This window comes from Polypterus senegalus, chromosome 18 (assembly GCF_016835505.1).
Source record: "Polypterus senegalus isolate Bchr_013 chromosome 18, ASM1683550v1, whole genome shotgun sequence".
Classification (NCBI taxonomy): Eukaryota; Metazoa; Chordata; class Cladistia; order Polypteriformes; family Polypteridae; genus Polypterus; species Polypterus senegalus.
In genome coordinates this window covers 41774107-41795673 of record NC_053171.1, presented here as the reverse complement: position 1 = coordinate 41795673, position 21567 = coordinate 41774107, and the positions used below count along the sequence as shown (strand labels likewise).

The 21567-nt window shown below is 33.5% G+C and overlaps 1 protein-coding gene and 1 long non-coding RNA gene across 4 annotated transcripts; one reads left to right on the top strand and one right to left on the bottom strand.

Moving 5' to 3' along the window:
- Positions 1-980: 980 nt before the first annotated feature.
- On the bottom strand, positions 981-21528 carry entpd5a (ectonucleoside triphosphate diphosphohydrolase 5a). 3 transcript variants are annotated; one of them, XM_039741763.1, is made up of 14 exons: positions 21151-21528; positions 13857-14110; positions 13154-13233; positions 12796-12939; positions 12410-12485; positions 10997-11032; positions 10654-10742; positions 9472-9551; positions 8736-8797; positions 8431-8529; positions 6013-6153; positions 5374-5430; positions 2973-3088; positions 981-2546 (listed from the first exon to the last, which is right to left on the bottom strand). In XM_039741763.1, the coding sequence occupies exons 1-14, from the start codon at positions 21369-21371 to the stop codon at positions 2463-2465; spliced, it is 1539 nt and encodes a 512-aa protein (XP_039597697.1). In that variant the 5' UTR covers positions 21372-21528; the 3' UTR covers positions 981-2462. The 3 variants fall into 3 exon arrangements, with proteins under 3 accessions (XP_039597697.1, XP_039597699.1, XP_039597698.1); XM_039741765.1 differs by lacking the exon at positions 21151-21528 and adding an exon at positions 16914-16923; XM_039741764.1 differs by lacking the exon at positions 21151-21528 and adding an exon at positions 15745-16344.
- LOC120518794 lies at positions 2455-14574 on the top strand. The gene is made up of 2 exons (XR_005631300.1): positions 2455-2541; positions 14520-14574. It is a non-coding gene; the product is annotated as an uncharacterized LOC120518794 (long non-coding RNA).
- Positions 21529-21567: the final 39 nt, after the last annotated feature.

Genomic DNA, 21567 nt, shown 5'->3' with positions numbered 1-21567 from the left:
ACATCATTAAACAGTTTCTACAGAGAAACTGCCCAAACCTCTTCCTGATACAAAGACATTAAAATAGACCAAGACACAGATCAGACATGGACAGTTATTTGGGTATGACTTTGTTTTGCAGCATTAATCTCAGAACATTTCTACATATTACCCATAACAATTTAAAAAAATTAAGAAATATAAGTATTGCCTATAATAGTTTCTTGAACCTGAGATGATATTTTTCAGTTATCATGGGTCTTATAAAACATAAAGAGAAGCTACATATGCATAGTTACAAAAGATACAGAAAAAACATACAGACATTTTCCAGTGTTTGGTACAAATAAAGGATATTAATACATAAACAATTATTACTCAATTACTGTAGTTTAATGACACCAATTAACTTGGCGGTGCTTTATTATCTGCACGGTGGGCAAATGATAAAACATAATCTCTGTAAAGGTACTATATACAGCATATATACAAAGTAGTAAGGCTTAGATATACTAAAATAAAGCCAGAAGAATTGATAAATTTTAGAAAAAAAATATCAATAAAAGCTAATCACAATCATACTTGGTTTACAGGCTTCACTCAGTGTGTACAGTTAAACTGTAGTAAGAAAAATGAGCTGCATTTTAGCAAAGCAGATCCTTATTTATAAGTATATGCCTGTATTAAATTGCAGAATACAGCTGCTTTTTAAAATGTTTTTCATCCTGTATTTTATTTATATTGCTTAATAAATATTTATTAAATTGAATTATTCAGCCACTATTTTTCAGGGAAAATAATAATAATAATAATAAAAAAAAGGTCACATACTATTGCAGGATTAATTCCTGCCTTATGCCCTTTGCTGTTTGGATAGCATGTATTTGAAAAATGAATTTAGAAAATGACTGGGCAGATTGATGTACATAAAAAAAAGTATTTTTACATTCTTAAGAAACCTGGTACAAAACATGATTTACATAACTGGCACACGTACTAATTACACATTACACTGTGTACAAAAAGCATAATAAAATATTGAGCATATTAATATGTTAAGCATTAAACTTGTAGTGAGTTAAACCTACCCAATAACTTTAATTGTGCTTTCATCTTCATATATTTTTAATTGATTTCCAATTTATAAAATATCTCAAATTGTAAAGCATTTTCTAGTGAAAACTTTATTGCGTAGGCAATCTGTAGTTTAGATATCACCAAGAGTGAATTAAAACGAATATGATCATCAGTTAAATGGTTTATAAAGAATACATTAATATTTATGTGTGATTGTCTAGAAAGTGGGTGGCAATGTGCTCCATCCCCAAAATACTAGACCATGATTCGATTCTCAGCTAGGGTGCTCTTTTTCAGATTTTCCGTGATCTTCCTGTGTTTCTGTAGGTGTCCTTCTGCAAACCAAAGTCATGCAGCCAAATGGGAGTGTTTCCTACAGTGCTCTGGATATAGTGGGTTCAGAAAATGGATGCAATATTGATAATATGAATTTAGTGATTTCTTTTTTAACAACATTAATTTCCTGATGTTACTATATGTTTTGTTAATTGGTGTTTAACTTTGCCTTAACAGGTGTTTAATGTTTTGTTATGCAGTATAAAACATTTCTCAAAATAAGCATCACCACTACAACAAAGGAAACGATACATTAAAAACAATGCATAATTATTTCTGCTGTAGCTATCTACAAAAAAAAAAATTCCTGTAATCTTTGCCAAATTTTAAACCCACTGAGTGAAAACCATTATAAATTAGCTAAAAAATATTTAGCAGTTTGTTAAATATGTATACTGAGGATGCATCAATCAGTCATAATGGCCTGTAGTATCAGCAATCCTTCAGTGTTTATTCCTGTACTGAATGTATACCCTGAGTTACAAAAACATGCGTTTAGTCCTGCCAGTAAAATCTGGGTCAGCTTAACTGAAAAGCAATCGCCAGTAAAATTTACAGTACATATAATTAAAGTGTTATGTGCAATAAAATAACTGAAACATACATTTAACAGATAAAATGATTTAGCATTAAATATACTTAAAGCAGTTTTCCCTCAATTTTATCATTGTAAATATTCACATTTATTTGTGTAGGACAGATATGTAGGGCTAAAAATTACTTATGAAACTGCATTAGGAACAAACTTTTTTTTCTGTGTGCAATTTGCCTATATAAAGAAAATCCCATAAGGAAATTTTTACAAAAACAACCAACAGCATGAACAAAAATACTGTGCATAGGCATAATGAATGGATATTGATGATATAATGTTTAGTACTATAATAACCCAGTAATACTATTGATGTGTAATAGTTGTTCATAATCCTAAATGTACAATACACATCCAAGTAAGACTCTACAGCAATTTCAGCATCTCTGTCAACTGCTAAACAGAATTTGACTTTTTTCCTTGAGTTTTTTGCAGGTTTCATATATGTCAACCATGAATATCTCCCAACATGGGTTTCTCACATGCTCTTCAGTGACTGAAGCAGGTGGAATGCAGCACCTAGAGCCCAGCTTGTCTCTACATTGTTCACCTTTTTGGTAAGCTATATGAGAGAGAAAACAAAGGTTATTATTATTTGAAAGTAGTAGTAATACTACATTGATAAATATGAATTGTTGAAGATTGCACTCAAACTTTTAACACCACTAGATGGAGTGATCTGGATTTGACTTCAGATTAAACAACAAGGTCTTAAAAACAGTGCTTAAAATTACAGGGTAAATGCTTTCAACCTTGTGTTAAATAGCAGGGGAAGAGCTTCTAAAATGAACACATAGGCCATATTATTTGCAAAACACTTTATTACCTAAAAAAAGAAAAGCATTTATCAGTGTTTAAAATCTGAAAGCTAAGATAAAAATGAGTCTCATGCAATAAAAATGGGTATGGTGCTTTCTCTGCCTGTTTTAACGTGCCCTGGAAATGAGACCTTTCATTTTAATTATAGCTGTGTACAAACAGAACTTACATGTAAGACTGTGTGTTCCTTGAATCCAAACCCCTCTTTCAGCAAAGCAGTGATGTAAGTCATGTCCATACAGAGGAATGGGCTTATTGGGCGGTACTTTGTCATGTTGTTGCACACTGTAAAAAAAAAAAAACATTTTTCTAAATATGTACTGAACTTTCAAAGTAGATAAATGGTTTTCCTAAAAATAGGTAACAGTATTTGGTAAGTCTTATATACAGCATAATCTTGGTGCAAAGAAAAACGAAACACAAGATGGTAATGACAAAAAAGGTTGCAAAACATTTGAATTGTCTCTATACAGTATGATAGTGCAGTAGTGGGAAGGCTGTGGATACCTGTTCTGTGTGATATGTGAGGCTAAGACAGTGGTTTCAGACTGGGGGAAGTGGGGTTCCTATTATTAAATAACAAAAGGGTGCATTTCCCCAAAGCTAGTTATGTCAGACCACGTAGCCTGTGATATCTTCTGGAAGGTCCTAGAAGAGTTATGGAATTCCCAGCACTCTGCTACTTGATATTCAGTTAATATTCTACTTGGCATTGGTTGAGTGCATTTGAAGTGGGTGTGGGAAATAGTGCATGTCTCCTTTCCCAATTTCCACTATTTTGGCCTAGTCATTCTATGATCTTTAGCATACACTAGAGCGCCTTTGTGGTGGTCAGATAATCATAACCTTAAAATCTTTGTCATTTCTCACTCCTGGAAAGTGCTTTGCTTTCTCCAGGTTATGATGCAACAACTGCCACAAGTGCCAGATTTTAAGTACTTTTGAGATCTTGTTCATCATCAAGGGAATAGTTGCTTGTGAGAGTGACAAATAAGTAGCAGCATCAGTATGTTTGCAAACATTGTACCACACTAGTGGTAAAGTGGGAGCTAAGCTATCGGATCAAGCTTTTGATTTACTACATCTCCATGTCACCTATTATCATTAGCTCAGTGGTGAATGAAACAGAAGTTACAAGGATTTTGTCTTTCAGTTGAAAGGTGGTGTCAAGGAAGCTGACTTACAAACAGAAGTCATCTTCCTTGACACCACCGTTCAACTGAAAGACAACATCCTTGTAACTTCTGTTTTTCACAAACCAACAGACAGACGGACCTACCTAAGAAGTGATAGCTTCCACCCCAAGCATATAAGGCGCTTTATTATTTTCAGCCAAGCAATACGGTACAATCGTATTTGCTCAGACCTGACAGACCGGGATAAACAACTGCAGGAGCTCAGACAAGATTTCATCAGGCAAGGTTATACCCCCAAAATAACAGACACTCAAATAAGAAGAGCTATTGCCATACCCAGAGACAACCTACTGGAATATAAAAACAAAGACAACAAGAACCGCATCCCCCTTGTTGTCACCTACAACCCACATCTTGAAGCACTTCGAAAAATTATAAAAGAACTTCAGCCAATGCTAAACAATGACCAAACATTGAAAAATGCATTTCCTGAACCTCCCCTCCTGGCATACAGACAACCATCAATCATTCAGCAACTAATTGTCCGAAGCTCCCTAAGTGAACCGAAAGAAAATGGCACATCTCCCTGCCTACAGAAAAGATGTAAAACATGTGCCCACATTTATAATATAGTTATACAAAACTGCAGAGTAGAACATCCCATAAAGGGATCATTTTCCTGCAGATCATCTAATGTGGTCTACCTAATTCTCTGCATTAAATGTCCTGACACTGCACTCTATGTGGGAGAAACTGGACAAACACTCCACCAGAGAATGAATTTACACAGGTTCAACATTAAACGTGGCAACACAGATATTCCTGTAGCGGCCCACTTCAACAGCAGTGGACACTGTGAGAGGGACTTTAAAGTCATAGTGCTCATGGGCAACATCAGAACACAGCAAGAGAGAAAAGAATGGGAAGTTAAACTCATGCTAAAATTGAACACATTGCAACATGGTTTGAATAGAGAAGAGTTTTATGGCCAGGTATGAGGATTGTTTGCATCTCTCAGACTGACACAGACATCCTGATTACAAATCCACATTGTATTGAAAAACTCATTAGAAACTTCAAAAGACTTTGTTGGACAGTTATCTTATCCAAAGATCTTGACCATACATTGTTCTTCTCTCTTGTTAAATGAACCCTAGCCTGAAGGAGTCTATTAATTTTTTACATTTAAGATTTCTCACTTTACCAATGTTGTTTCTTGTCCTAGTGTGTATATAAACACAGGGAACTCCAGTTTCTATATTACATCATGCCTGAAGAAGGGGCCTGAGTTGCCTCGAAAGTTTGCATATTGTAATTTTTCTAGTTAGCCAATAAAAGGTGTCATTTTGCTTGACGTTCCACTATGTTTTCAGCTAATTTTATTTTGCATATTAAAATTTACTAGTTTTCAAAAATGCAAAACATGCACTTTACCTTCTTTAGCTTTCTTCTTGAAATCTCTAACTTCCACAATACCGCCTCTTTGGCCATCTACAAGGATAAATAGATTTAAAAAAATTGTTCAGTATATTCAAAGAAGCTATTTGAACCAAGCATTTGCAGGTATAGAACTAATTTAAAATGAAAACATACATGTCGTGTTTATGCTTAATATATGTTATGTTACAGGATTTGCTTAAAGTTTGGGACTGTGATAAACTACGAGGGATGTTCAAAAATTTCCACACTTTTTTTTAACTATTTATTAAGAATTTCAAAAACAAATTACATCACTTTTCTACATAGTCACCTTGTTTGTGATGCAATTTTCCCAGTGTCATACTAACTTTTTAATATCCAATTACTACTGCTCCTACCTTCACCGTTTCCAACGAAACTATAAAAGTGAGGAGACGTCCCAATTGCTATGTGTATGTATAATAAATGCTATGGTAAAGAACATTTATACTATTAATATATATTGGGAACCCTAGATAAAAACATGGACCAATTTAAAATAATGAATTTGTTTTGTTTTTGCACTCTACCCAGTGATTACAGGGTTACATTTGGTTCTGAGAAAGTGATGCCAAATTTACTGAGGGTGTGTGTGATAGGTAGATAGAGACTTACCAATCAGCCCTGAGTCAACAGCTCTGTCAAAGTAGTAGGAGAAAGCATAGAAGGTTGTGCCTCTTAATACAAATGGCTGGTTGATGACTCCTCTGACAACATTAATGACTTCTTGGTAGCATAACTTATAACCAGCATAGCCTAAAGGAAGGGAAAAGAAGTGAAAAACTCTCAGCAAACTTAAATGGGGTTATGAAAATTGAGAAAAAAAAACAAATCATTACATTACAGCTCATAAGATTAAAAGGTTAAATAGAAATAAAAAATAATGCTTTTCATTATTTTTAACCTTGCATCAGTGTTTATATATGTATAATTTATACCATAGGCTTCTGCTTTATTAGATTAGATTGGATTAGATATTGGGTAGTATTACAGAGTGCACAACAGTGCTCAAATGTTTGAATGGAGCATTAATAGAGTGCATAATTATGGAAACAGGCTTTCAAAAATACACTTGAAAAAACACAATGTTTTTGCCTCCTCTGTTATTTCAATGCTGTGATTATAGCAATTAAAAGCTATGTATTTCCTCCAAAACACTAGCAAGATTCAAAACCCAGAATTACAGCAATGGTGGAGCATATAACAGAATGACAACATTACATCCACAGCTCAGTTTGACTAGGGTTCCTTTTAAAATAAACCCGTTGGAAAAAGGACAAATAGGTCTCACTGAAATGAGCTTTACAGATACCTCAAAAATTCTATGTGAACTGAGTCACTTTAATTTTAAGGTATTGAAATAAGTAATGAAAAAAAAATAAAAGTTGGTGCATTAGCCATAACAAAAAATGGCAGTTTATCCTTTAGAATAAATTAAACAAAAACTAATGTTATGGAAGGCATCCACCAACATTTACAAAATAATCAAGAGCTCATTCTTCTTTATCATGCACATATGGTTGTAGCTATGAGCCCACCTTGTAACTTAATACTGTACTTTAAAATCATGCAAAATATATCACTTTGGAAAACTAATCTCAAAAATGTATTTGAACCATGTCCTGCAAAATACCATTTGCAATGCTGTTTCCAGATAAACCAAATATATTCACCCCTAAAGACAATTTCATCTGGTTCATACCACTCCCATGCCCTCTCTTTTTGTGCTTTTGCACAGCCTCTCTGTTCCTAGATAAAAAGCCAGGCAGTGGCAACATGTTCTGCCTATGATAGAATTATTTTGGCAGAGCACCTACACGTGTGTATCTTTTCCTAATGTAACAATGCAGCATAAAAAACACAATATATTCACTAACCAGTATCATGAGCTTGTCATGCCTGCATTGACACCAATCTTGTATTTGCATGAGTTCAGCTGTTTAGGAATTTATGCATTAACATCTACTGGTATGCAATGAAGTTGCAGTCTGTCTATAGTAAGATACCACAGCAACAGGAAAGGAGAACTAACAGTACAACTATTAGCCTCAGAGTTTGAGTATTTACCTGTTTCTTTAAATGTCATAAAATAAACTATTTTGATAGAGCTTTGTTTTAAAAATGGTGACAAAATCAAAATAAACAAAAATTGGGACAAAAGCAGAAGTACTTGATGTGATCAGTTATTCCATATACATACTGTATTTCACATTAACTTGTATACAAATATTTCTGCTGCCTATAAAGAAAGTATGGCATGTAACAGACTGATCTATTCTTTAATCAGTTTTAAACCTAGAAACCTATGATAACTTGTGTTTAGTCTTAGGATGGTGGCAATAATTGTAGTTTTCTTTCAAACTTTGTTTCTTAATGAACAGTAAATGCTTTAACTTTTCATATTCTTCTGCTCTGAGTTTAAAAAGACTGAATAATGATATTGTTACATTAATACTATTATAAAATATGCTCCAGAAGTTTGCCTACAGTGTAATTTTCCAAATCTAAATATTTTATAAACATCAAGGACTTCATAATGATTTGATCTGAGTGTATGTCCCAGGTCTACCTAGGACCAAAGCTAGGAACCACTAGTCTAATGCTTACAGTTACACTTCTGATACTTTGTCCATTAGGTTGAATTTGATATGCAGGCCTAGGGAAACCCTAATTGTACTTTACCAGTGAAACAGCTGAGTGTGTATCTTAAAGAATGTAGAAAACCAGAAAATAACCAGCAAAAAAGAACACTGTTACCCTTTGTGACTTCTATTTATACCACATAACTGGGAGTGGTGGCCAAAAAGCAGCTATTATCTTAAAAATAATCACACACTAAATATCCCAGAACCCCTAGATACTTGATTGCGGTAGAAACCTAGCATATAATTTAAAATGTTGACTGACAATTGAACTATTTGCATGTACATTACTTGAAACACTGCCATATAAAAGTGTGTTTTCCAAATAAAGCATATTTTCTTTATTACTAGTCTGTGAGCTATAATACAGTATACTTAATATCTGGCTTACCATCAGGATTCCCACTGACTCTGTAAGTGACCCTTCCAAAACTCCATTCTCCTTTAAATTTCTTAGGTAGGCAGCTGCTTGTATATACATTGTATGGTGCTACAAAATAAATGAGAAAACTGTTTACTACTTTTAATTTTAGAATTGCAACTGAGTATACAGTATAAGTTCATGTGTTCAGCAGTCCAGCTCTTTTTAATAAACTGGGGCTTTTTCTGCAGTTTTGAAAACATCACCGAATATTTGTATGCATGCTTATATGTTTTTAAAATGTATTTCTTTTAATAAATTCCAAAAATATTTACCATCCCATTCATTTGCTCCCATAGTTGCCACTCTAGCCGCCATGAGTCCACATCCAAGATAACTATTTGGGGAAGAAAAATCAAGCAGCTAAATGCTTTGTTCCTCATCCAAAAATACTACAATTTTTTAAAATACAGTACCTACGTTCTCAGAAAATAAAATATGACTGGGAAGGGTACTCCTTCTTTTATCATTGTCTATTAAAAGGCTTGCAAATTACACAATTTTACAGTTGTATAATAGACTTGGATATCAAATTACACTAACAAAATATAAACTATTGCATTAATGTTGACTATGTAAATTGTCATATTTGACTTAATTGAACCTAATCTGCAAGGTAATGCAAAAACAGGAAAAGTACTGTTTTAGCTGTATTGTCTCTACAGAAACCATAAGCCTGCATTCTCTTTTTTATATATATATATATATATATGAAATATCTAGTTTACCATGTACTTCAAACTTGCATAACAACCATACTGTATATTGAAAGTTGTTTATTATAACAGCCAATAGAAACACAGAACTTATAATGCAAGGAAGCCAATGGCAGTTTAATCAGGAATAGTAAACAAAAGAGAGTTTACTAGAATTATTTTAGAGTAGTTTTAGAAGTCTGCCAAAGACTTCGCAAATCAAAGTGAAACTTTCAAGAACTAAATAGATTAACACCATTACAGAAAAAAATGGAAACACCTGTTCTTTTTGATTTACCCTTCAATTTTCACTTACCTATGAGTGTACAGCTGATAAGTGCGGTTAAACATTTCAAATGTAGCAGTGTGATCCTTAGGAGCTAATAAAAGGCTTTTCTGTTTAAATAAAAATAAAATTTTATTTAAAATTTTAGAATTAAACCTTTTTACTGCAGATTACTCATACAAATACTTAATTGTTAAACTTGTGTTATGCTTCATTTTAACAGATATTTCTCTTAACATTATTACCATGCAGAAAATTATTAACCATATTACAATTATATTTATCAGTTCCATCTGTTTATTTTCTTTACATAACTGTTTATGCTGTTTACTTGATTAAGCTAATGTGCAGTATAGCATGTGCCATTTAGCTTTATTTACACACTTAAGTAATCAGTTATTAAAGCATGTGCATTAAAATGTTAGCTACTAAACTAGCTTATATAAAACAGGAGATAGATTTTGCTTATGGGAAAGCACACAAACTATAATATGTAACTACTTTCTTTAATCTCTACAATGGTAGCATGACCCAGCCACTGTTAATGTATAGTGGACACATTCTTACAGTATCTGCATAATGACTGGTATGTCTAAACTGATCTGGCATGAGTGAGCTTCCTGCAGGACTGGTGCACGGTCTGGGGTTTATTATTGTCTTGCACCCCATTTTGCCAGGACTATGCAGTTTTAGTAAATGGATGGATAGTGTTTATAACTGGCTGTGATTCCTTCCTTCAATAGGTTGGCTTCTTCACTTATTTTCAATGTTTAATTGGACTTTGCAAGGCAAAAATAATTATGACAGTATAAAAGCGGAACAAATATCATTTTTCATTTCACACTGGTTAGCAACTTTAAATTGTCAAATGTGACAATTTTACAAATACAAGTAAAGTATGTGTTAGTTTGTATATTTCAGAGACATAATTATGACGATGTTACACTGAAAATAAGACTTCTTATTTAACCTGTGAATTGACATGACAAAGATGTATATACCACTGATTTAACAGAGTACAGTATTAACAAGTGGTTTTCTATGTAAGGTAAAACAATGATTAAAAAAAACTAACAAAGGCTGATGGTCTGCAGTACTTATAATACTACATAATAAAATAACCACCAGAATAATTGACATCAGTTACATACAGGATTGAAATATAAGTAGACTCATAACCAAATTGTGGTGTTTAAATAGAACAGAGCTTACCTTTGATTTTGGCATAAATGTGATCTGAGTTGAACCTCCACCCAAGTCCAAGGTTCCATAGGTCTTAAAGTTTTTTCCATAAAAATTACCTGAAACAATATATGATTTTTTTTTCATAGATTATTCTAAGTAACAGTCTTTCATAAAATAGTTATTAAACGAATGTTTAAAAAATAACAAGGGACATTTAAAATTGTGGTCAATGAGAGATCTACAGCTAATTACTAATAGAAAATATACTTTTGCACTGCTAAGTATGTCTAAAGGAGAGTCTAAGATGATATATCTGATAATTACATTGTCAGTAAATCAAATGAATCTTAAGATATTAAATGTGCTTTACCTGTTAAAAAATTTACTGTAATCCAAGCCAAAATTCCTAAAAAAAACAAAGTAAATAATTTAATTCACAAACACAGAAAATATATTAAATAAATATATATTGAAAGAAAATATATTTTATAACATTACATAACTCTGATTTTATTAATGTGCTGTCCTTTAGCCAAACACTTTCTTTTTCTGTTGCTCCTCCCCCATGTTTGCATTGCAGGATCAGGAGGATTTTTTGGAAACTAGTAGAATACTGGATTTTAAATATACATCTTTTGGGTCAGTAGTTTATCACAAGGTATGCCAAACTGTCCAACAACAGCTCTGATTGCAAACATTAATTTAGCCAAAGAATATTAAATTTAAAATAACTGAACAACAGCTTCTTGTCACAAGCGGCCATGCTCCTGAACGCAGTATTACCCCACTGTTTTGTTGTTTCAACATAAAATACTATTCAGGTAAACATTGGGGGCCAAAGATACAATATAGTATAATGCTGTTAATATATTGTGATTTTAATTTGAAGTATTAACACATGCACATGTATATACTTATTCCCTCTGCAGTCTACAAATTTTGACTGCATATTTTAGATTTTATTTAGAAATTATACTTAAATATTTGGATTGTGTAATATTAAGATATGCCGATATTTTTGCCACTATAAAAAGTAATTTTAAGAACACTGACACTTAACTGTCTTAAGCAGCTTTTATTCAAGTCAGTAACTAAGCTGCCACAGAAGCCCAGAGGTTTCAGAATTTCTTCAGCTGATGTCATTGTATCTAATGAGTTCCCTTTCTGAGGTTTATCTGCCGGCACTGTGGAGACTTGTACTTGCTCTGGTTCTTGGCACATTAACTACACCACTGCATTATAGCAGCTGGTCATTACAGTCTTGTGCCAAGCCAGACGAGCCCATTTCAGCTTCGTTCCTTTATAAATTCAGAAACAAGAATTTTGCTTAAAGAAGCCCCTAATCAAGGGTCTCAGACATTACTGGGTGACAAACTGTATCATTCGTCAGACTGAAGGAAATTACAGTTATTGTTTTGAACAACAACAACAACAAATCTTTAGTCAGTTGCTTCATTCTGAGCGCATGTCTAGAACTTGTAACCTCAAATTGATGGCATTAACATTTTTAATCTTACAGAAATACAAGTCTTAAATGAGAGGTGTGAATGTTAAATTTATAGCAGCCCTTGATAATTATACTAATTGCTACTCAAAGTTACACTGTAATCTTTTAAACGACATGCTTCACTTTAATGAATTTGCTAATCTCACATTCTTTTTCAAAAAGTCCCGCCAACATTTAGAGCAAAGATAACACCTTTGCATATCATCAGTTTAGTTTTTCAGATTTAATTCAAGTTTCCAGTGTTAGGTTACGAAATTTAGTCTAGCTTTTTCTTACCTTCATTTGTTCCATTCATTATGCTGACACTATCGTTTGGTACATAAAAGGGTGACTCATCAAAAACCCCTTGAACCTAGGAAAGAAATTAAATGCAGTAAATTTAATTTTTGTTTCAGTTAATTTATTCTTAAAAAGTGCTTTGCACTTAAAAGGTCTGCTTAAACACCATTACTAACAGTTTACATTTATTATTTTACTAACCCTATGTTAGATTGTTGAAACATACAAACAACATCACTAAATAGATTAACTAGTGTAAAAAAACAAACTGAAGTCATCTTTTTAATGTTGCATCAAGGTAATGCAACTTCCAAATTATCAATAAAATAATTAAGATTAAATTTTGTCTATTTGAAAAATGATGAATGTCATCTTTCCAGTACCTCCTGCAGCAGGGCTTCTGCCTTATATTCTGGAAGCAGTCTAAGACCTGCCGTGGCTTTTAGAACGACAGGTGTCTTGCTCCAGTACCTTGGGGGCACCGTCTCCTTGGCAGTCTCTAGTAGGGCTCGAACAGTTTCTCCTCCCTGGCATACAAAAAAAAGTTTTGTATATTTATTACCAGAAAGAGGACGCTTACCAAAAAAAGCAACATAAAATAATTAAGCAACAGTTGCATGTTTTAAATGTACCAAATGATCTGTTATAAACAGTAAACCGTTAACAAAGCATGAAAAGTAAAATCCTATTACCAGTGATAACATTACAGAGTTATTTTCAACATTTTATTTCCAGCCTTACCATAGCAGGATTGTCAGCATAGGCAGAAAGTCCTGGTTTCACTGACTTGAAAATCTCATTGTTTAAACTTGGAATTTTAGCTAAAAAGAAAGAAATAAACAAAAATGTTTTAATAACTCAGATTGTTGTATCTTTAATATTTTTTTGTTGATACAGTTCTTTATGTATGTTTTTCTCATAAATACAAAATCAAATAGCTTTTGTCAGAAAAAAATACATTATCTAAAGATAAACATCTCACTCCAGAAACCAGAAAACTGTACAATGCTTTCATCAAAAGTATCTACGGGTATAGTTTTATACATAGACAAACATGACTGTTTGCTTTTTGGAATTTTTAAAGATCATAATTTCTCAAAAAGGTAAACTGTCAATGACAAGTGTTATAGACAAACAGTGCCAATAACGTTTGTCTCATAAAATATACAATTAACAGCCCACTCTAGTGGTTAACATATTTTACTACATATCAGTATCTCTAGAATATCCCATAACAGACAAACTTAAGTAAACAGCAAGAAAGATTTTTTTAAGCTAAGTTTAAGTATATTTTTAAATAAGAACACTAAACAACTAGATAATAACAAGTGAAATTAAAATCCACTTTTTTATCTTCTAATTTTTCACCTATAATCTGGGACAATACTTGAATAAGACTAATGCTCTTCCTTTAGTGGAAAGCAGTAAATACAAAACAACGCACCTGAAGACTTCTGAATAAAAGTATAAACATGGATGCGAGTCCCTGTGCTCCCAGCATCGAACATGATTCCATAGAAGGTGCGGCTGGTGTTCATGGGTCGAGTCATCGTAGGGAGGATGTTTTCTAAACTGGCTGAATATTCATCACTAAAGAATTCAGCCAGCAAAGGTGCAAGCAAAGAGAACAGAAAAATGATGCAGAGAGAGACTCTCATTTCCATCATCTTAGTTGGAGTGCTTAAGTGTCTGACACTTCTGGCAAAAGAAAAAAAAAATGACAAAGATTCTGAATGCTGACTTTATGCAACTTGTTAAGTCTTCAGGTTTATCAGCCTATAGAGGGCAAGAGGGAGAGTGTGTGTTAGAGAGAGAGAGAGAGAGAGAGAGAGAGTGAGTACTGCAGAGGCAGAGAAGTGACAGATAAAGGAGTGAAAACACAGCACACTCAAACTTGTCTGGTCATCTGCTAACTATATATAAAGACATAAGGACCTGGCAGGCTGCCTTAGCAACCCAAGCTATCAACCAATCACATTCAGTTCCATCCCCATTATACTAAATAAATGCTCCTATGAAAGTGAGATCAAATACCTGCCTACAGCTACATTTACTTTTTTTTCCAAATGCTGAAATTGGCAACAATTAACTTTTTTTTTTTTTTTAGTGGGCAAGCTGGAGCCAAAAGAACCCCTAAAAAAAGAATGATTATATTGGGACATCAAAACATTTGGCTAGTACTGGACAAAACTTAGTCTAAAAAAAAAAAAAAGTTTATGGGAATACTTAATTAAAACTTACTAAGTTTCATGTCTTCTAAATTTAAACAGTGCATTTTTATCTAACTGGAAAAATTTAGATTTCTTACATTTTAGCATGCAAATATAATAAATTATGCCAATGTGAAATTTTCCCTTATTTGCAAATAGTAAAAATATCCCCAGGAATAGTTCTATTAAACATTTACTTGCCAGTGTCTAAATACACCAGAATGATGTATTTAATTATACTGTTTTTAGTTGATTACCACTTGGTGACATTTTAAGTAATTGTTTTTAAGTATGTTTCTGATGAATGAAGCACAAATATTCTCAAAAATAAAAAAAAAATGAAACAAGTTGACTTTACTTTCATAGGCAGGAAAACTTAACTCATACAAATAAAAAAAACAAACTTAGTACTGTGTTCAAATGTGAAAAAGTGTTGTTTTTACTTTAATAAGGGTATTTTCTGGAATACATTTATTCCGGTATTGCTAAAATTTATATTTAAAAATTATAGGTAGCTGCATTTATTTAAATAGCATTTGTGTAAATGAATGGATTTAAAAGATTTATTCTGTTACATGTGTGATTTCCTTACTTGACAGGGCTTCATTAATCAAGCAGGTTCAGTATTTTAGATTTTAATATTAACTGGCTAACACATGCACATGAAAATGCTCAATTGATGGAATTATAAACAGTAGTTATTTTACTTTGGTTTCAATGACAATTAAAGTGTTACTTTTTTTTTATTCACAAATGGCTTTTCAGGCTATTGAATTACATTCGCTTTCAAATTACCCTCAAAAGGTTTTCTTGGCTTAAAAGATGTCAAGCTGTTGTACAATGTGCAAAATGATTATTTTTAAGCATTTCAGTTCAAATACTATAAATGTCTGCTATGTTACACCCACGCATTTTATACACTAACCACAGGATTTCTAGCACTGAAAAAGTCAACATTTTTGTGAACACTTTTTTTTTTCCTGGTGGGAGGTACACACCAACATTTTGTATTTATTGCCACTGGTGTCAGATATGTCATTCAATAAACTATTTCCTTAGTAATCCAATTACTTGAGGTAATTTGAGTTAGAAATGTTAGTTAAGTGCAAAACAGTCACCCACCTGAAAAGTTAAATGTTCTAAAATAAAGTGGTTTTCCACAATGATGACCATAATTTTAATTATTTAATTCCATCTCCGTTATCCAAACCAGTCCTGTATTTTAGAGAACTTTGTTCATTAAAAGCTCTCTTTTTAGTATGTTAACACTAGATGTCACACAGATTCAGGCAGTTAAGCAGCACAGAGAGTTTAGTAACAAGATGGATTCCAATACAGTCTGTTCTTTAGGGAATCCACAGCTCATATGCATAGAGTAGCAAGCTGTTGGGAGGAGCCTGGCACTGTCAGTCACCACTCACGCGATTCCAAGACCAGAAGGCTTTATTCTCCAGTAGCCTGCTCCTACACTATAATTTGTACTAAAAATATGTCAGAAAATTATCAAAAAAAAAAAAAAGAAAGCGGTTTACCAACAGGGGAAAAAAAAACTGCATGTGTCCATCTTCACATATTCCTATATAAAATATACATGTACATAAATACCCAACAGGCTTAGAAAGTAGAAAATTGCACCAATATATTTATAGATATGTATATAAGAAAATAAACTCATTTAAAGCTCACAAGTATACTGCAGGCATCAGCTCTCTAACCTACTGCTTAGACATGCATTATTTATTGTAATATCAGTTACATCAAATATTTTATTGAAAGCAAATTACTGAATTATTCTTTTACTAAAAATAGTAATCTGAATTAGAAGAATCAAATGTCTTAAGATTCTTTAACAGTTTAAAACTATGATAAGCATCAAAGTCAACTATAAATACATTTTTTCTCGTTTGCAGAAAACAGGAAAAAAAAATCCACATGTTTTAAGATTACAATTCTAAATAGACAAAATTTGTGAAACAGGCAGCTGGCTCAGCAACAGAAATGATTACATTAGTTGCCAACATTCATGCTGACAATGATATTCTTGATTTATGTGCACATTATTTTTCATACAGGAATTAAGGCACAAATTAGATGTATAGCCACTTCATAATTCTGTTAAATTCTATGATTGAAAATAATACAGTCCTTTGTTTTGAGGACAGTTATTTGAAATGGCTGTAGATTTATTTATTTATTTTGCAATTTAACTATAATTTTAAACATGTGAACAAATCTCAAATAAGAAACATTTATTAAAGAAGGGCCACACCCCTACAATAAAAAGTACAAACCCGTGCTGCACTCTTAACTGCTTAATTTCTGTGGGCTTCTTACCAAACAGTCAACGACTGTTTGTCCTAAGAATGCAGTGCAAAACATTGTAATCGGCTGCAGAGCACAGCAAGCTGTAACTTGCATGCAGAATACTGGAGAAGTGCCTGGTAAACAGTTATTTGTCTCTTTACACGAGTAACTCAAATAATTTAGGATAGCAACTATCTTATGAAATTAAGGACAAAAATGGATTATACTTGGTGGTTTTCATGAAGTTCAAGAATTTAAAAGGCCTAAAACCCAACTCATACTTTCAGTGGCATTAACTTCTAATGAATCTACTGCACAGAACTGTATGCTGTATATGTATATTTGTATTTTATATACAAATATGAGCATTTGATAGTTATTTTCTAAAAACAGACAAAAAAACAACTGGTGGGGTCTGCACAGGCTTACTATATATAACATTAATTCACACACTTAGTTTTCTCACCCTCATCATCATCTTGTGCAGAAATTACTTGCAGAAGATGGACATTTGTATAAACCTTTCGAAATTAGTACTTAATTTCAAAGTCTTATCAGTTTTACTCAGTAGTGTATTCCTTTATTAACTGAAATCCAATTAGGGTAAAATCCGGAAATAGTTAGTGGGTGTCCTGCCCAAAGTTTCCATTACGTAGCTTGAAATCTACTATTATAATGCCAATGATAATCACAGTTTAGACAAATAGTGTGTTATTTTAGCTTTTTTATCATAGCAATTAGTTTTAAATTTAGTTGCTAAACTGTGTATATGCTGCCAATATTAAACAGTACAAGCTTAAATATATGGTAGTTACACCCTAACATTTTCTTCTTCTCTTCTTCACGTGGAATGTACTTTGAACAGCTTCCAGCGAGTATCTCGATCACATACCATTTCTTGCCTATGTGAGCTTCTGCAACAGTGTTCCCAGTGGGATGGCTCAACATCAAATGTATGCATAACTCAAGCTATATATTGAATCCAGAGTTACCGTTTTAAGAATGAAGTTTTTTTTTTTTTTTTTTTTTGATGTAGTGGTTTGCTGGGAAGCTTATGTAACATATGAGTGAAGTTAAAGTAGTTTGGTTTCTGTAAGGCTAATTCTAGTGCAAGATTTACTCTAGTTTATTTATCTGGGATAGCCCAATCATTACCATTATACCTCAGCCTGTTTTCCATGGTACCCTGCCTATACCCACATCTACTAAACAATATTGGAATTCATTACAACTATAAAGGTTTGCACAGTTTACCAAGGTTTTAATTATCACGGCACAATAATTTTCCAAAGTTCAAGTTTCTTTATTTACTTAGTCTTTGAGTAACCCTGACCCAAGACAGCATCGTGCTTTATGCTTACTTGTGAGTTGTACCTAAAAACTTAGAGAAAATTATTCATTCATCCATTTTCAGAACCCACTTTTTTCCATTATAGGAATTTATGCAAATCCAGTTTAATCCTGGCATCATTATGTGCAAGGATTAACGCTGGTTAAGATGTCATCAGAACATGCTCAAACACACTCACGCCCACACTCAATCATACTGTGCCAATTTAGAGCTCTTGATTAATCTATATTTGGAATATAGGTAGGTACTCGACTATCCAAACAAAAATCAGGGTTTGATTCTACAAACTCCTCAGAGACAGTAACCAGGGTAGGAACAGAACTCAGAGCTATAATGTGTTATCTCTAACTGATCAGTCACCATGCTGCCTCAAAATATTACATCTCAGCTTCAGTTAATATCCTCCATGAACCAGATACACTAAGAACAAATGCTGTAATACCGAGGGGCAGAGCTCATAAAGGTCCTGGGAGAACATGGAAATTTCATGAAGACATTTATGAGGCTGTGAATTTTTTTTTTTTAAAGAACAATACTAAACAAACAAAAAAAAAAAATGATGAACTATGTCCTAGCCCCTGCAGTCTTGAAGTAAGTGGGTTAGATGATGTATGGATGCCTAACTGAATCTATTCTTTTCAATTTTAAGATAATGCTGCAAATATGTCCATACATTTAAGTATAATTTACCATATAACAATTATAAATTGAATATTCTACATAATAAGACAAATATCCAGGGATTTGAACCCAGGAGGCTTTATCTATTGGTCAGTAGCAATAACTTCTGTGCCATGATATACAGAGGTACAAATGAGTGCATTCCTAACGGTGCCATCACAGTCTGGTTTGGCAACTGTTCTACACAGATCCACAAAGTCCTATGGCAGGTCAGGACTGCCCAAAACATTTCAAGAACAGCTCTTCCACTTCTGGATGGCATTTATCACGGTAGGACTTGTAGCATTAAAAAAGGACAGAACCTACCCTAACACAGTCTGTTCACACTTTCGCCATCATGCAATGCTATAGGAAAGTGAAATCAAGGGCTACAAGACTACAGAACAGTTTTTATCTGCATGCAGCTAGACTTGTGAATGATTTCCATCTATAACCTCTCCTCATCACAATATTTGACTTTCCTGGCACAAATGTCTAGCTAGTAATTTGCCTGTTCTATTCAGCTTTTGAATTATATCTATATTATATGTTGTTTTTAGATTATACAGCATGTTTCAATCTCACTGATTTATGTTTATGCGATACTCAGTGTTTATACTATATATGCTTACACTGCACTGTGTAGTTCTTATCTATTGTCTGTTTACTATTAGCACTTTAATTGTATTGTCTTGTGTTTAATTGTGTATACTTATGGCCAGAAGAGCATGCAGACTAAGATTTTCATTGTACAGTATGACTGACTGTTTAATGTGTATATGACAAGAAATTCGTATTAATTTACTCATGAATGTTAGTAGGCCCCTATGATAGACTGGTGTCCCCTCCAGGGTTTGTTCCTGCCTTGTGATCAGTGATGCTAAGATTGGTGCATTTTCTCCAAGACCCTGAATTGGATTAAACAGGTCTAAGAGTGCTAGATCATGTTACATTACCTAAGTGATTTTCTTTATAATTGAACCTGTGGGCCTATTTATTATATATTCAAGAACATGCTATAAAAAGACAACCACTTGCTCTCCAGTAATTCTGTAATTCTGCTCAGCTTCAAACAGGATAAGCTCTAAAAGAAAAGTCATGCTGTCAAGTATTAAACTTGTTTGAGTGTATGAATTAAATAGGTTTCTTCAGGTGTAGTGTCATACTGCTCAGGACCCAGTGCCAAATAACTTTGAAAGCAGAATGCACTCCTTATATTTAGACAGCCTGAAAACTAGCAATTCTGTGTAACTTTAAATTGATGGAACAAGATGATTGAAGAAAAACACAAAACTAAACATATAATATGGACTGCTATAAAACCTTCAAAAATGACCCAAGTTATAGGACACATAAGAGACCCCAGACATCATAAAGTTATTTAAACACTTGTGCCATTTTCATTTCAGGAACTTTCAGCTGTAAAATGGTTATAAAAATACCCAGGGCCGTCTTAACATATGGACATGCTGGGCAGTTGCCCGGGGGCCCCATGCTAATCTGCGTATGTTGTGACTTGTTGATTAATCTTTGCTGCACAGTATTTTTTTTTTTAAATGTTTAAACACTGATTTTGTTGAAAGTACCAATACAATAAATACATGTTTAATTTTATTGACCATTTACATTTTTATTCCTGTGAGTGGTTATGTAGGTAGGGGCCCCATGGCACTGCTTTACCCCGGGGCCTAACATGCTGTTAAGATGGCCCTGATAATACCTGTAATAAAAAGGAAACAAAGACACAAAATTACCTGATCAGTTTTAAACTTGAAACAAAACATGACTATCAAATGGTCTATAAATAGTACCGGTCTTGTTTGAGGAATATGAGATTTTAGTGAAATTACCTTACTAAAACAAAATGAATGGGGCGGATTTGGTTAAAAGGAATGACAAATGAAAGCGCTTTACAGGTTAGTCATCTATACATTTTCAGTGAACACAACAACGTGGATTTTAAATTTCCACATACCAACATTAGAAACACTTGAAACTTTAAGTTTAGGAAACTCAACCAGCTTGATTGTAAAATAAAACATTGCGTCTGAGAAGCTGATGTATGTATGTCATAACGAGACGACGACTCTTTACCAGATATCGAGAGGACCTTCGCGGGTCACGTGACTCCCACCAGCTTCGCTGCAGATGTCAACGTTTTCAAAACATTAACTGTACAGCAAGACACTTCTGTAACTTATCAGAAAACTCACCTCAGTGTCAACCTTTGTATTTCTTGTGGCGATTTTATATAAAAAGCAAGGCTCCTGCATTTATGATAAAACGAGGAAGATAACGCTAGGTTACGGCAATAAAATAAACTTGTCGAAATAAGAAAAGCTGTAAGATAAATGGATAGATGACTAAAAAAATCTTTAAACAAATACATTGTGTTAATCACTGGCACTGAAGCGTTTTCTGAGGACTCGGTCATCCCGGTAGCCAGGCTGCACTATCCCAACCCAAGATCGAACTCGTGACAGAAGTGTCGGGATTCATATTACGGTCAGACCACTTCGGCTAGCGACTTTTAACGGTCTAACTTGTGGAATAAAGCAGCCTATAGCCGCCGTCCACGCATCCTAATGCTTGTAAAGACAAGTGACGCCGCTGCTGCAGCAGCAACAACT

Excerpts from the sequence above, each read along its gene's own strand:
- entpd5a (XM_039741763.1), bottom strand. The coding sequence starts at position 21,371 with ATGACCGAGTCCTCAGAAAACGCTTCAGTGCCAGTGATTAACACAATG. Across the intron at positions 10,743-10,996 it reads TACAGTAAATTTTTTAACAG|GTAATTTTTATGGAAAAAAC; the intron begins GTAAAGCACATT and ends ATATTGTTTCAG. Across the intron at positions 8,798-9,471 it reads TATCAGCTGTACACTCATAG|TTATCTTGGATGTGGACTCA; the intron begins GTAAGTGAAAAT and ends TTCCCCAAATAG.